At 40.5% G+C, this 15,606-nt stretch overlaps 1 protein-coding gene across 1 annotated transcript in view; it reads left to right on the top strand.

Moving 5' to 3' along the window:
• Positions 1–15,606, top strand: part of LOC133755991 (dystonin-like) — a 492,822-nt gene that overhangs the window by 401,148 nt on the left and 76,068 nt on the right. The window contains 3 exon segments of the mRNA XM_062186300.1: positions 9,728–9,889; positions 11,435–11,605; positions 14,773–14,939. Of these exon segments, the coding sequence (XP_062042284.1) occupies positions 9,728–9,889; positions 11,435–11,605; positions 14,773–14,939 (500 nt within the window).

The following is a 15,606-nucleotide window of genomic DNA, read 5'->3' as shown; positions in this document are numbered from 1 at the left end:
TCTTAACCATTGGGCGAATCACCTACCCTGATAAGCTTATTTTGGCCCCAAAATATTTCGAAATACTTGCATAATTTGTTCATAGTGTTCATTTCCATGAGCTTTTTGAAGGTTCTTCATATATACATATATTTTAATTAATTAGGTTATATATAGACTCATTTCCTGTTAGAATATTTTTTAACTACAGTTACCTGTAAACCTCAATGAAGATGGGGGGAGGCAGGGAAGCATAGTCTTCGTTTTATAGTGATTTACAGGAAGATTATCAAATGCTTACATTAAGAAAAATACCTGTCAAAATCAGACAATGAATCTATAAATTGTTTCTAAATTTAATTACTTTTGTGGTGAGTTCTGGATATTCTTCTTCCTTTTACATAAAAACTGTTTTCCAGGGAAACAAATCGCCTACATACTCATCTGATGAATATCCTTCAAAACTCCTTGGTCATTTATTTGAAGAAGTTAATTCATTTGGAAACTAAAAATATAGGATGCCTCCAGTTTTCATTAACTTATGGCTTATCTGTTGTAAGGAGAACAATAGAAACTGATGCTCCTAAGGCCTATTTTTTAACTCTGAGCACAAAACACACATCTCTCATTTAGTTTCTAATCCAGATTTCAAGAGCTATAACTGTTGTCAGTTTTAATGGAGTGACTTAAACATTTTTCATTTACTATGCATTGAACTTCTTAATGTCTACATTCTTCTCTGAAATCTCCATGTTTCAGTTTATAAAATTAGTCTTTAAATTTTCTATGGAATGAATTGCTGCCCTTAGTGGTGAGATTTGTTTTATGAAACTCTCCTTTTTAATAAAAGTCTTTAACCTTAGTAATATCAGATAAGGAAATGGCACTGTTTTGCTTATAATTCAAATAGGATTTGTGCATTTTTTCCAAAATAATCTAAGCTATTAGATAATTTAAATGGATCACATCTGGTCATACAGTAAGTAAAATTACATTTTGAAAACACTTAGCATTGTGAATTCTCTATGAAATAACAGTGATGACCATTTTCTCAGGGAAGCATTTCTCACCTTATTCATTGTGTATTTCTCTCATTATGAAAATGTGAGAGATCAGATATCAGGATCCAGCTTAATATATCTTGACTTTTATCAACATTTAGAGTAGCTGATAGACCAAATGAGGGAGGGAAGATAAACCAGTCTGTTATGCTCTATATATGTGTTCTTTTATGTCATCCAGATATTTCTTTGGAATGTTATTACAAGTAACAAAGATACATGTAAATTATTGCCATAATTTCATAATACATTGTACAATAACTTGAATCAGAAAATGATAAATAAGTTGAAACAGGTTTAGTAAAATAGGAATTTATTTATTAAATAAATGACCCATACTTAAACATAATTAACCAGGGGACATTTTCCCATAGCATTCCCTTCATTTTCTCATCTTTATTTCCCACCCTAACATAAGTTACATAAGGACAGAGGTGGCTGTGTCTCTGTGCACATCATTTTCCCACTGCTTGCTCACCATGGTGTTTAGCAGATAATGAGCATTATTTATTCAGTGTTTGAATTTATGAATGAATTATCTATACAGTTTTAAAAATTTACTTCCCACCTCAAACATGGTATAAAATATTGCTCTTAACTTTTTTTAATCCTGGTCTCTAAATATTCATCGTAGGAGGGGCCGGCGCCATGGCTCAATTGGTTAATTCTCCGCCTGAGGTGCCAGCATCCCATGTGGGCACCGGGTTCTAGTTCCGGTTGCTCCTCTTCCAGTCCAGCTCTCTGCTGTGGCCTGGGAAGGCAGTGGAGGATGGCCCAAGTGCTTGGGCCCTGCACCCGCATGGGAGACCAGGAGGAAGCACCTGGCTCCTGGCTTTGGATCAGCACGGTGCGCCGGCCATGGTGGCCATTTGGGGAGTGAACCAATGGAAGGAAGCCCTTTTCTTTCTGTCTCTCTCTCACTGTCTATAACTCTACCTGTCAAATTAAAAAAAAATAAAATAAAAAAATAAAAAAGGATTCATCGTAGGCATGTTTTCTTTTTATTTTAATGTTTGTTTATTTATTTGAAAGGCAAAGAAACAGAGATTGAGCAAGCGCCCATCTACTGGTTCAGTCTCCAGGACTGGGCTGGCCGAAGCTGGGAGCTGGGAGTTTAATCCAGGTCTCCTACATGAGTGCAGAACTCAAGTACTTGAGCCATCACCTGGGTCTTTTTTAGCAGAAAGCCGGAATCAGGTGCCTGAGGCAGATATCAAGCCCAGCACTCTGATCTAGGAGGTGGGCATCTTAACAGCTGGGTTGAACACCTACCCTTCTTAGCTTTCCTAAAGGTACTGAGCTGATGATTCAAGAGTTAGTCTGAAGTAGAATGAATCAGGGCCATTCTTATGAAAAGTTCTATTAAGAGTCTGTAGGGGCCGGCATTGTAGGGAGGTGGGTTAAAGCCCTGGCTGACAGCACCAGCATCCCATATGGGCACTGGTTCGAGTCCCCACTGTGTCACTTCCTATCTAGCTTCCTGCTAACTTGCCTAGGAAAGCAGTGGAGAATGGCCCAAATCCTTGGGTCCCTGCACCCCTGTGGGAGACCTGGAAGAAGCTCCTGGATTCTGGCTTTGGATCCTTTCCGATTGCGACCATTTAGGGAGTGAACCAGCCTGTGAAAGACCTCTCTCTTGGTCTCTATCTCTCTCTGTAACTCTGTCTCTCAGATAAATAAATCTTAAAAATAAAAAGTCTTTAGAGAAAGCACCCATCCAGATTTCACAGAAACTTTTTTGTTACTATTGCCGTGAATAAGCAACTTTCCAGGCTTACAGATCAAGATATTGGCAAATAAAAGTAAGACTCTTAGTGTTTATTAATTTCCAATCCACTGTTCAAACGTCATAACTGTGTGTACCTTTTTCTTTCTTTCTCTTGATATCAGCACCTTATAACAACCTGTGTTCTTGGACACCACAGATTAAGTGTTTATTGAAATATTTCACTTATTGATCCTGAAAAATGATCATTAATATTGGGATATTAATGGCTGTTTTTAAGTTTCTTTATAGACAGCTATACATATATAATATACATGCATATAATTTGTATTTTTTTTCAACTTTATGGCCATATACTGAGTTGCATCTAATATTCATTGAATAGTTATAAATAATTCTGGTTATGAATAAATTTTTAAATTTAAACTCATAAATTACAAAAGTAATTTGGGATCATATTTTCTCATCAAAGGCACAGAAGTGCCCTTCCACATCTTTTTCATCAAATTACCAGAAAAAATATAATATCTTTATGAGAAGTGCCTTCATTTGGGGTGATTGCAATTTTGTTCATGTTCTGATTTTTGTGAGATTGAAAAGACAATCCACCTTCATTTGTGATACTACCTGCCCCTCTGGCACTGTTGCTTATTTTGCAAAATATAGAATGGATAGACTTTCTTTAAGTAGGACTATTAATTTCTCCCGCAAGGACTAGTGCTAAGGTTTGAGTCACTAAACTTAATTTCAGACAATATTTTTAAAGGATGTTTGTGCAGTAGATAAAAATCTGTGGACGTGATCTCGTTTATTAAATATCCAGAGACAATTTCTACCCTTGATCTTTGCCTGGGCCGAGCACTCCTGTCAAGGGGACTGCATGGTTATTGGTAACTTTTAACCTTGTGTCAGCAGTGTTCCTGGCACCCTGCCTGTGGGAATCATTTCCTCCGGTAACAGCTAAAGGTGAATTTGTGCTTTAAAAGGGAATGACAGAAAACACCCCAAGTCAAAGTGATAGGCACTTTGCATCGCAGATGCTACTCCAACATAGATTCTTCACTCTTATGAGTGCGGGTTCTAGACAAGGATAGGGACCCGTATACCTCCCACCATCCCCCTTTTTCCCCATTTCGCACTCAACTGAGCCGGGTTCTCTGGATGCTCACAAAATGATTGTCTAGGCGGTGTTAGGTTGTGCGTCTGCAAGACCTTAGTGCCCCTTCCTCTCTTGTAGTGGTGGTTGGGGTTTCAGCGATCTCTGAACCGGAGCTGGCCCTCTCCCCAGCTGCCGGACTCGGCCTGCCTTGCGCTGATGTCACCACCAAGCTGTTGCATTGCAGCCTCCCGGCCCGAGGTACCTCCCCCTGAAACCACTCGCCGGCTGGGGAAGAGGCTGGGAGTCAGAGGAAAGATGACTGCGAAGTTAAGTCACGGGAGGGCGTAGCACCGAGGTGAGAGCCACAGCCGCGGGTCCCCGGCGCCCCGCGGGCCCTGGGACATAGCCGATGCTGCCTGAAAGGAGAGGGTTTTGCTGGACGCGCCCCGACCCCAGAGGATGCCCGCCCGGGACCTTGCTGCCCTAAGGAGCCAGGGCCAGCGCAGGAGCTCCCTCCAGCCGGAGCGCCCTCTCTGCCGCCGCCGCTGCCACCTCCCCACCTCCGTCTTTTCGCCAGCGCTGGCTGACTTGAAGGCCAAGCTGCGGCCACAGCAGCTGGTCAGTTTCAAAGGATAGTGTAGTCTCTGGGTTTCCAGCCGAATGTGAATTACGCCGCCGCCTGTGCCTTAGAGGAAACCGCGGAGCTCTTTGCTGCAAGTGCCTCAGGTGGAATCAGCCTTCTTAAGGAGGATCAGATAAGATTCTTTGGAAATGGCCTTTTTTTTTTTTTTAAAGGGACGCTCTTAGTCATGCTTTCTAGCTGTTTACTTTAAACCGTTGCTGGATTGTGCTGCCCTAGCTGTCCAAAAGTTTGATTTTTCCCCCCCCCTTTGGGTAGTTCTGTAGCCTCCATGAAGCTTAATATGGGAAGAAAAACTGCCTTTTGAATCAAGAGTATTTATAACTACTGCCCCCCCCAAAGCAAAAGAATTTAACTTTGCTTACAACGTTAGACTTAACTTATTTTTCTCTGAGGATTTTTTTTTTCCTGTGCCTTGATCTGAACAATACATGGTCTCTCTGTTTGTCTTGTAAGTTGCCGAAGCTTAGTTTATTTATAAAGGAGATGGAGTTTTGCAAGCCCTCTTTAAGTGGATTACAGTTAACCAGACCTCTGCCGAAGTGAACATTCAGGCTGTTAAAATGCTTGCTCGTTTGGAAATTTTAATCTGGAAACCTTAGATGCAAAAATTAGACTAAAAAGGGAAATTGACTGACAATGGAATGTTCAGTGTTTGAGCCACTTTTAAGGGTGTGTTTGTTTCTTTCTGTGTCTGAGAGTGTGTGAAAGGGAAGTTTGGGGGCTGGGCCAAGTGGAGGGAAGGGATCTGTGTTCTGTTTGGGATGCACTTTACTTTTTTAGAGTATTTCAAAAACCAACCAGGTGACAGTTGCATTTGTACTGATGACCTGAACACCTCAGCTGTTAACATTGTCTGTTATTTGAGCATATGTATTTATGCTGAAGCCACTTCACAGTGCTGTGCAGAGGTATACTTTCTTGAAAGATGCTTTACCTGACTTCTTGCATTCTGTATCAAGAGCTGCAATATTTGTGTTGACGATCTACAAGATGGGGAAGCCACTCAGTAGGCCAGACTGTTTACGTCAGAATCCCCCATGTGTAGGCAAAGGGGAGGAGGAAGAGGATCTCAATATCGAAGACTGTTACGTCCCACAGCGGTCCATCTATGACACTGTCAGGCTAAATGAACAGATAGACTCTGGTTCAAAAGGTAGCCTGTCTTCCAGGCATTTTACAGATCGGACCTTACCCTACAGTCACAGAACACTGGATGTCAGTTCTTTGTCCTCCAATGGTGCCCTTACTTCTTCCAGTGCGTTTGAGCTGAGAGGTCGTGAAGCTAACAAGCTAGATGAGAAGATGATCTTTGACGCACTCAAACTAAACAGCGATATCATCCGAACCGCAGGATTACCCAAAGCCAAATCTCACGCAGAAAAGAAAGAGCATAGACGGTCATGGCGAATGTTCGTCCCGGCCAATTTTATGGATTATGCAAACAAAAGTGAAAGCTCTTTTGTTGAACCTACTGATATGTCCGATGCTGTTACCAGGGCTGGCAAGTGCAGATGGGGTACTAATTCTCTAACTTCAGAGGATGATGACTCTGGCTTGTGCAGCCCTCCGGCAGAGAGGGAAGAAAAGCAGGGCATTTTAACTACAGACCAGTCACGAATGAGAAGCTTGTCTTCTGCTGAAGATATTCCCATCACGGAGCAATATAGGGCGTTTTTTTCTGCGAGTTCCCTGAACGAACAGAAAGTCCCGCTGCTTGCCTGTCGAAGTGCCCACACTGATGAAAACTTCAAACTGATTTTACATGATGCTTCTCCACTAGAGGAAACAAAATGTGTAAATGGCCAAAGGGAAATCCCTGGTGACAGTTGTTGCCTGTGTGATGATTTGCCCGCGAGCACTGTTCAGCGTGACCCATTATTTATGCCAAGGTACGGAGACAACGAGCCTGTTTCCCACTTTGGAAGAGAGGAGGAAACACGTGGAGCAGAAGACTCCCAAATCACAGCACAAAGTAGGGAACTTACAAAGGGGTCCCCTCAAGATTTCGATTTTGAGCTCTCCCTCACAGATCTGGGAGAGAGTGATGTAGATTGTGGTAGCACGGGGGTGGTAGGAGATGTGGCACTGTTGGCACCCTATGATTCCAAAGAACCCAAGGTAGCATCTAAAGAGGAAGTGGAGGTGCTCCGGATGAAGTGCTCTCTGAAATTCACACCAGGGAGAAAAAAAGCCGCACCCAGAAAAGCTGGGGCCCAGGCTGGAACACTGGACACAGTCTGCAATGGCTTCCAGTCGGCTCAGGTAATTAAGGGAAATGCGAAACTCCCCATTGCCAAGGGTTTGTGGTTGTGTTTCAGAGTGGTCACTGGTGTTTCTAATCATGACTCAGTCCATTCGTTTATTTGGGCAGTGTGACTAGCACCCTATAAGATGCCAGATATTGATAAGTTGACTGTTGTAACAAATTAACTAGGGACTTTTTTTTTTTTTTTTTGAGAACAATGATTATTGCCAGCTGTTTAGAGTCCTGCTGTTGGCCATGCAGATGGTGGCTGGTTCCCCTTCACTCAGAATGCCTCCACTGTGAATTTATGTTAATGTCAGCCTGTTAGACAAATTATGGTTTAAGACACTGCCATTTAAGGGCAGTTATATTGGATTTATCAAGCTGCAACTGATTTAGTCATGAAGGTACAAACACAGTAGTATATTGTTGTGGTGTGCAAAATGCTGTGCCCCAAATTAAGGACTTTTAAAATGTTCTCTCAGAAGCTGTGCCTGTGAGAGTAGACGAGTAATAGGGCTATGTTTTGCCGGCCTATGAGCTGCTAGCTTTTTGTGAGTAGGGAATGAGGTAAGGAAATGAAGGGTGCAGCCTTGTAGCATGGAGAGGTTGTTTTTCAGGCTTGTAATTTTTTTCTTCCCACTCAGATTGAAGTTCAGCTATTTTGGTACTTTTACTAAGCTCTTCTGGTAAACTTTGCCTCAGAGGTAATTTTATTTTATTTTAAGTTTCTCTTTGTGTTTGTTTGCAGTGAAGTTTGTTTGGGGAGAAAGTCTCTTCACAGGTATTCTGTTACCACTGAGCGATAAGGAATTTAGACAGTATCAGAAATGTTCCTGTTCTCAGTCTATGAAAAACAATTGTTCCTAAGTAACTGTGCCCTTTCCTTGCACAAATAGCAAATGGCTTAGCCAAGTATGTTTTTCCTTATAAAGGAATTTATAGTGTATTTTAGAAAATAATTATGTTTTAGGTGGATATACTCTTAAGTACTTATCTTTTTTTAAAAATCTTTAGTATATATTTGTACTGCTTTAGAAAAGTATCATATACTCACTTGGACCTGCTCTGATTTATACCCTTAAAATTAATTTAAAGCCAAGATCAGAGATTAAGGGAATTTATTAGAATATTATATTAGTTTTTTGTTGTTGGTGGTGGTGGTGTTCTGAAGACTGAGAGAGAGAATGAAACTTTCCTCTGAATCCTATATACCATACAAATTCACTCGTCCTTTCATGCTTGGTTAGTGAAACATATCCGAAGCTGTTACTTGTTCCTAGAAAGTAACTTAGAAAGTGTTATAGAATAAGAAATAGAATCCTACTGCGCAAACTCTGTCTTTACCACCTGCTTGCAACTTTCTTTTGGCTTATTAGGTAAATTATACTCTTGGGGAGAATTGTGAAAAGTTTATTAGTGGTTTGAGGGATCTGATACTTTCTAATTATGTGTAGTTGATTTTTTTATATTTGGTATTGTTACATAGAAACAATTAGCCATTAGGGAAATTGTCTGTAAGTGTGTTTCTGTGGAAAAAAAAAGTAGTGTGAGCTTTTAGCTAGGAAGGGAATTTTGCAGGAAATGATCTTTAATTTGTTTGTTGATCCTTCATTTCACTCATACAGTAACACAGGAGTATCCTGTGTGTTAGGCCTTGGGCTAGAGCCTCCCGACTTTGTCTCCTACAGCCTCTACATCTTGCCAAATTATTTTCCACACTGTGCCTATAATTTTAAGTGTTGTTTTACTATTGACCTTAATTATGTTTCCATATATTCTGTTCAGCTATCCATCACTGTTTTTTTTTTTTCATATGGTGTTCTTCAGTGTAATGACTCAGAATTACAAACCATGTTTTACCTTAATGTCTCTCTGAAACCTTCTTTCCTTCCTTAGTTAAAAATAATTGATTTTCTTCTAAGCGTCTTCTAAACACTTGAATTATCTATTAAAGGATTTCTGGATCAACCTCTAGTATTACATGTTAAGGGGTCAGTGTCATCATCCAAAGACAGAAATATGATTTTTATGTAGATATTAATCTGGCAATTATTAGGTAACTATTATATGCTGAGCCCATGGTACAGAACTACAATATTTTTTTAAAAAGATAGAAATGTTTGCTTTGATGGTACTTGCATTTAAGTCAAGTTGTCACAGGCAACTGTGGAGCCACAGGTTAAATGGGATGCAGAGTAGAGAATAAAGCCTTGGGGAACTGCTGGTAGTGCAGGTGTGGGTGGCAGTGACCACAGAGGGACCAGAGTTGCTGTGCTGATGATGTGTGTAATCAGATCCAGAGGGTGAGGTCTCCATGCCTCTTGGGGGCCCATTGGCATCTTGAGAAGCATTTGAAGGGGCTAGAAATACAGAGATCTTTGGTATTTCAGAACATGACTAGGACTTTTTCCTTTTCCTGTCCCTATATTTTTGACCCCTTTGGCAAGCCCTGTGTTTGGCCTCTTGGCTGATTTCTTCTTGTCAGTGCATCTCCATTTATGTTTTGAGTCTCACACTTTGGTTACCAGCAAGCAGCAGCTATCGTTAGAGAGCTTATGAGAATCTCGTGCCCAGAAAGCCTCATCCTGACCCCCTCTTAACATTTTGCTCCTTAGCGTTTCCTGTAAATCTTTTGCTAGAGTTGCATGGGAACAATAGGAAGCTTTTCATGTTATGATAATGAAGCAATAAAGAGGGAACACATAGGCCATCTTCTTGGTTTTATAGATTATCTGATTCAGTGTGCTAAGAACATCAGTCTTGATTTTCCTGAATGGTTTTGATAGGCTGTGAATTTACATTTAATTTTCTCCCTTACTATTGCTCATAAGGTAGCTTTGCTCTATTAATAGGCGCTAAAAATTATTGTAATGATTAATAGTTTCTACAACTCGATGATTAAAGAAATGCTTGTATATTTGGTAGTTACTAGAGAATATAACTCGTGCAATTATGGCTCTTCCAACTGCAGGTATTCCAGAAAGAAGAGATCGAACCCTTACAGGTTAAACAGCAAGATGTTAACTGGTTAGGTCAAGGCCTTATTCAGAGTGCTGCTAAAAGCACCAGCACTCAGGGTTTGGAGCATGACCTGGATGAGGTCAATACACGGTGGAAGACTCTGAATAAAAAGGTAATTTTTTGATGCCCTTCATCATCATTTTTGTTGATTTTGTTTTCATCTGCGTTTATTGTGACACACTTCCTAAACATATCTATCTATCTATCTATCCATCCATCCATCCATCCATCCATCTATGTTATGGTCCAATACACTGGGTAGCTCAAACTCCAAAGCCCCAGGAACTAGACAGGGACCCTAGGTGAAAGGAGAGAACTAGGTGAAACAGGGCCTCTCCCTGACGTTATCTCCACTTTGATAGAGACCTGGCCTTAGACACAAGCGGTGTGATGGCCTGGCCAGAATCTGGGGCCCTGTGTTGAGAGAGCACACACACCTCTTAGCTCCAGAAAAATGACTGGCATATAGTGATATAGGCTGTTGTCAGATGGTCTGATTACTGTCAGAAGGACCTGGAAATTTCATTTTCTACGTGAAACCTTCCACTTTTCAAATGTTGGTGACTGATTGTAAACTGTGTGGTAGGTCAGGGCTATGCAAGTGAAAGAAGCCATGGCTCTGTCGGCCATGGACTAAGTATGGGTTTGCCGCCCTTGCTACAGACCATCAACTCCAAATATCATTTTACTTGAAAGATACGGGTCTCACTTTTCCCTAGATTTCCGTGAGGGAAAACACTGGAAATCATGCTCTGATATCTTAGGGAGGCAACACTGACAACACAAAATGGCAGGCGGTTCTCCATGTGACGTAAATTACCAGAAAATTGTTATGGGGTGGCAGTGCTTATGTAGTGCTGATGGTAGTGATGGTAGTGGTCGTGGTAATTTTGTTGTTGTTTCTGCACTGAAGTCTTAAACAGTTGCCAGGTCTTAAAATCCTGCCATTCTTTCAAGTCTGATTCATACTGCAGTGTTCCTTAAACACAACTGGCGTGCAGTGTCAGATGTAAATACACTTCGTAGTGTTTAAAAGCATCTTGCCAACTAACTCCTTCTGAATCCAGAGGAAAAGCTCTATGAGAAGGGCAATGGGATATCACTGTGTAGGACACAGAGGCTCTGTCTACTAGAAGACAAAGGCCCTGGCTGGTTGAAAAAGGACTCCAGAGCTAACAGGATTTAATTGGATGCTTTATAATTATTTTTGGGTAGCAAAATAAATGCTGATCCTCTCTTCTATTATAGTTTCTTTTAATCTTTTAATGCTTCTTTTTCATTATCTCTAACATTCCTTGATAGGAAACTTAGAAATGAATCCAGGAATAATAAAAATGACAATATGTAGTTAATTTCTACACTGCTAAGATATTTTGAATCATTCATTGCTAATCATAACTGTGTTTGGCATTTCCAAAGTCTCAAAGATTTAGTCATTATTATTGACTTTTTGGGATGGACATCTTATCTTTGTGGCTTACTTCTTAAAGTTTGAACTCCTATCCTGATCCCTATTAATGCTTTGGGTAAATTTTAAGTGAGAAGGAGAAGAAAACTTGCAACAAAATGGGAAAATAAGCATGAAAAGTTATGACTGTGGGCGCTTTCATTAATTTATGAAACATGGAAATAAGTGGAAGCAATTGGGACTTGGCAGGTGGCTCAGCGAGCAGCCCAGTTACAGGAGGCCCTGCTGCACTGTGGGAGGTTCCAAGATGCCCTCGAGTCTCTGCTCAGCTGGATGGTGGACACCGAAGAGCTTGTGGCCAATCAGAAGCCCCCATCAGCCGAGTACAAAGTGGTGAAGGCCCAAATACAAGAACAAAAGGTAAGGTAGCGATGCTTTCATGTTGTGTTTCATGTTCAGTCTTGGTAATGAGAATGACTGTTTCCCTTTGGCTGTCTTTAGCTCTATCAATAGGATATCCTAGTTAACTGATTCTTGACGCTCTGTACCTTAGTTTGTTAGTCATTCAATACCTACGTACTAGATACTTCTTGTCAGCCAAACATTGTTTTAGGTTCTGTGGATATGGCATTGGATAGGCAAGATAAAAAGTCCTCTTGCGTTTAAAGTCCAATGGGAACGTGGAGGTGTGGGGGAGGGGGAGGAGGGGAAGAGAGAGAGAACATGAAGTAAGTATACTGTGATAAATTAGCAAGTGGTAAATAAAATGGTAGGAGTAGGAATCAGGAAGGAACCGAACAAGAATGAGAAACTGGAAGTGTTAGGATTGAGTGTGTGTGTGTCTGCAGTTTCAAATAGGACAGTAAAGGAAGCCTTCACTAATAAGGTGACATTTGGAAAGCAGTACTGTTCCCTTAGAGAGTAGTACTAACCATATGAAATTGCCTTTTTGTAGATTAAATAACAACAGTTTCTTATGGTTCAATCTATTACCAAAGAAACGAATAATCTGTTTATATCTGCTAAGGAATGTACCAGTTGTCTTTGACTGCTACCAAAACAAAGCCAAGTTGGAAAAACACAGTCTCTAGAGGGATGATAACTACTTGGGCCCACCTACACAGTTGTTGTAGTCCCTGTGGCAGGAGTTCAGGTGTAAAGCATTTAGTGACATTTTCAGTAGTAATTTGTCAGCTTCAGCCTGAAATGACATGTGCAAAGGAGTTTAGCATGCAGCACAGTGGGAAGCTTTCTCCAGTATGAAATTTACAAAGAAGGGAGCGGGAATGGGCACTTTCAACGTTGCTTGGGATACCCACGTGCCATATCAGGGTGCCTGGGTTTGAGTCCTGACTGTTTCCACTTCCAGTTTCCTACCAGTACACACCCTGGGAGACAGCAGGTGATGGCTTAGGTTCCTACCACCCATATGGGAGACCCAGATCAAGTTCTGGACTCCCAGCCTGGCCCAGTTCAAGCTATTGTGGGTATTTGGGAAAGTGAAGCAGTGGAGAAGAGTTCTCTGTCTCTCTCTTTCTGTGTGTCATTTTGACTTTCAAACAAAAGGAAAATAAATAATAATTTTTTAAAAGGAAGTGAATTACTCTAGTCCTTTTAAAATAACTTTTTTTAAACTTTTTTAAAGTTAAAATTTATCTTTCTACGCATGGCTTATTGCACTTACTGTTTAGGCACTTAGCATAATTAATAATCATGGATTGTGTATTTCAGAATTGCTAAAAGAGTTCATTTTAAATGTTGTTACCACAAATGAATGGTAAGTAGGTGCAGTGATGGATATGTTAATTGGCCTGATCTGATCATTCCACATTGTGTTATGTGGATCAAAACATCACATTGTACTCCATAAATGTATATAATTAATTTTTGTCAGTTAAAACTTTTTAAAGAACTTCTGCATTTGTTCTCAGAATTTTAACCCCATCTTTCTTCAAAAACGTTAGCACTTCAGGAAATCATATCCATTAGAGGTTGATTTTGAGATTAAGGTACTATAACTGAAAATACATTGAATTTGTGTGGTTTTTTTTTGCTACCATTCACAGTTTAATTTAAAGTTACTCTCCCAGAGAGTAATTTTAATTTAATTAAGATATCCTCCCTGAGGTAATTAATGACCATTAGCCAGCTAAACCTATTTATTGATTTTGCTTTCTTAATTGCTAGAGACATTGCTATTTAAATTCATCAAAAGTAACCCACTTAATTGGTTCTCCTTGTTGCTGACACCACCTGCTATAACACTTTGCTCATACAGTGAATGACTCAAACCTGTGTCAAGAGAGAGTGTGTTTCCTCCCCTCCTTTCTAAACATGTATTCCTTTTAAATTCTGCCTTGGTGAACTTGGTCTCCAAATACTCTTCTTTGTAACTGTCCAGTCTTTAATCTTTTACACTCAGTCAGGATCAGACAAAGGAAGCAATGAGGCAGTTAATTGCTTACATACCTGTGCCTTTCTCGTTGCTGTTAGCACAGTGCCTATGCATAGCTAGCAGTTGCTCACCAACAGTTTGTTATGGTGAGATTAGGGCAAAGTAATCCTGAATTCTGGTTGGCCATAGCAGGCATTCCATTCCAGGCACTTAAAAATGCATTCTAATAAATTAAATTGTATTTTGTTTCTGTTGCTAACTCCTAAAATATTAGTCTTATTTTGGCAGCTTTGGGGATTTCTAACATGCTACACTCTAGCTTTCTTTAGAAAATATGTAAAGTCTCTTTTCTTAATCATCATCTTCCTAAAAGGATTTTAGGAGTTAGTGCCACTTATTAAAAGGAGCTGGGAGCTGTTACTTTTGCCTTGCTAACAGGCAGACTGGATCTGTATCTTAACTTCCTTGTCTATTACAGATTATTTAACATAGGAAAGGGTTTAGAATACATTAATGGTTCATAGTAATCCTTTTTCTTCTGACAAGGCATTACCATTTGTTACATTAAGGGGAATCTTGCACCTTATCCATGATTCACTGTGTTAATTTAAATAGCGCTTCTACTCTAATATTTTATATTAAAATGAAAGGTGTGGGCAGTTGGTGTTGTGGTTAAGACACTGTTTCTGATGCCCACTTCCCACGTTGGAATGCCTGCATTCATGTCACGGCGCGACTCTTATTTCCAGCTTCCTGTCAATACGGACCCTGGGAAGCAGCAGGTCTCTACATGGCTGAAGTAATAGTTGGCTCTCTGCCACACAAGTGGGAGACCTGGATTGAGTTCTGGGCTCCTGGCCTGGCTCAGTCTCAGCTATTGTGGGAATGTGGGACATAAACCAGTGGATGGGACATCAGTCACTCTTTTTCCTTTCAAATAAATAGATTACCATGAAGAGCTTAGTAGATTTATTCGTTTTATCTGCTATGAAAAGCTCCTACTACAGTATCTGACACAACAGTAATAATCATTAAACAATCATTTTTAAAATTCTGCTTCTCAGATCCTTTTGTATGTGTATCCATATGAATCTATATTTCTGTCTCATATCATAAGTACTCAGAATTCATTTGCTTCCTGTTGATACAGTTAGTCTCTTGATTTTTAAAACCTGTCACATTTTGTCTCAAGCTTCTACAAAGATTGCTGGATGACCGTAAATCCACAGTGGAGGTAATCAAACGAGAAGGAGAAAAAATCGCTGCAACAGCAGAACCTGCAGACAAAGTGAAGATTTTGAAGCAGCTGAGTCTCTTGGATAGTAGATGGGAGGCATTGCTTACTAAGGCTGAAACAAGGTAACTTAAATCCTTCCAGTTCATTTGAAAGAGGAACCCTAGCTTTAATACTGAGATGTCATGCTTTGGTAATACTTTTCTTCAAGTCATTATTTTCATGTGTGTGAACATAGGTAAGAAAGCTGGGATACCTCTTTATTCCTTTACTGATATTCTCTCTTTTTTTAAAGCTTTATTTTATTTATTTGAAAGAGTTACAGAGAGAAGTAGAGACAGAGAGAGGTCTTCCATCCACTGGTTCACTCCCCAGATGGCCGCAATGGCTGAAGCTGACGCAATCCAAAGCCAGGAGCCAGGAGCTTCTTCCAGGTCTTCCACGTGGGTGCAGGGGCCCAAGGACTTGGGCCATCTTCTGTTGTTTTCGCAGGCCATAGCAGAGAGCTGGATCAGAAGAGGAGCAGCCGGGACACGAACCGACGTCTGTATGGAATGCCAGCGCTTCAGGCCATGGCTTTAACCCACTATGCCACAGCGTCAGCCCCTAATGATATTCTCTTATAGTCACCAGCTATTTCATCTTTTTTAAAAGAAACATTACCCTCAGAGGTGAAGCATTCTTATGTTACATAGTTGCTTCCTGCTTACTATGGGTCAGGAGCAGACTGGGCCTTGGATTCCTTGGGTGAGCTGGTCAGATCACCTCTGCCCTCAGGTTGGGTACATTGTA

This window comes from Lepus europaeus, chromosome 3 (assembly GCF_033115175.1).
Source record: "Lepus europaeus isolate LE1 chromosome 3, mLepTim1.pri, whole genome shotgun sequence".
NCBI classification, from domain to species: domain Eukaryota; kingdom Metazoa; phylum Chordata; class Mammalia; order Lagomorpha; family Leporidae; genus Lepus; species Lepus europaeus.
Note: the sequence above shows the minus strand (reverse complement) of the source record. Positions and strands in the feature narration are given on the sequence as shown.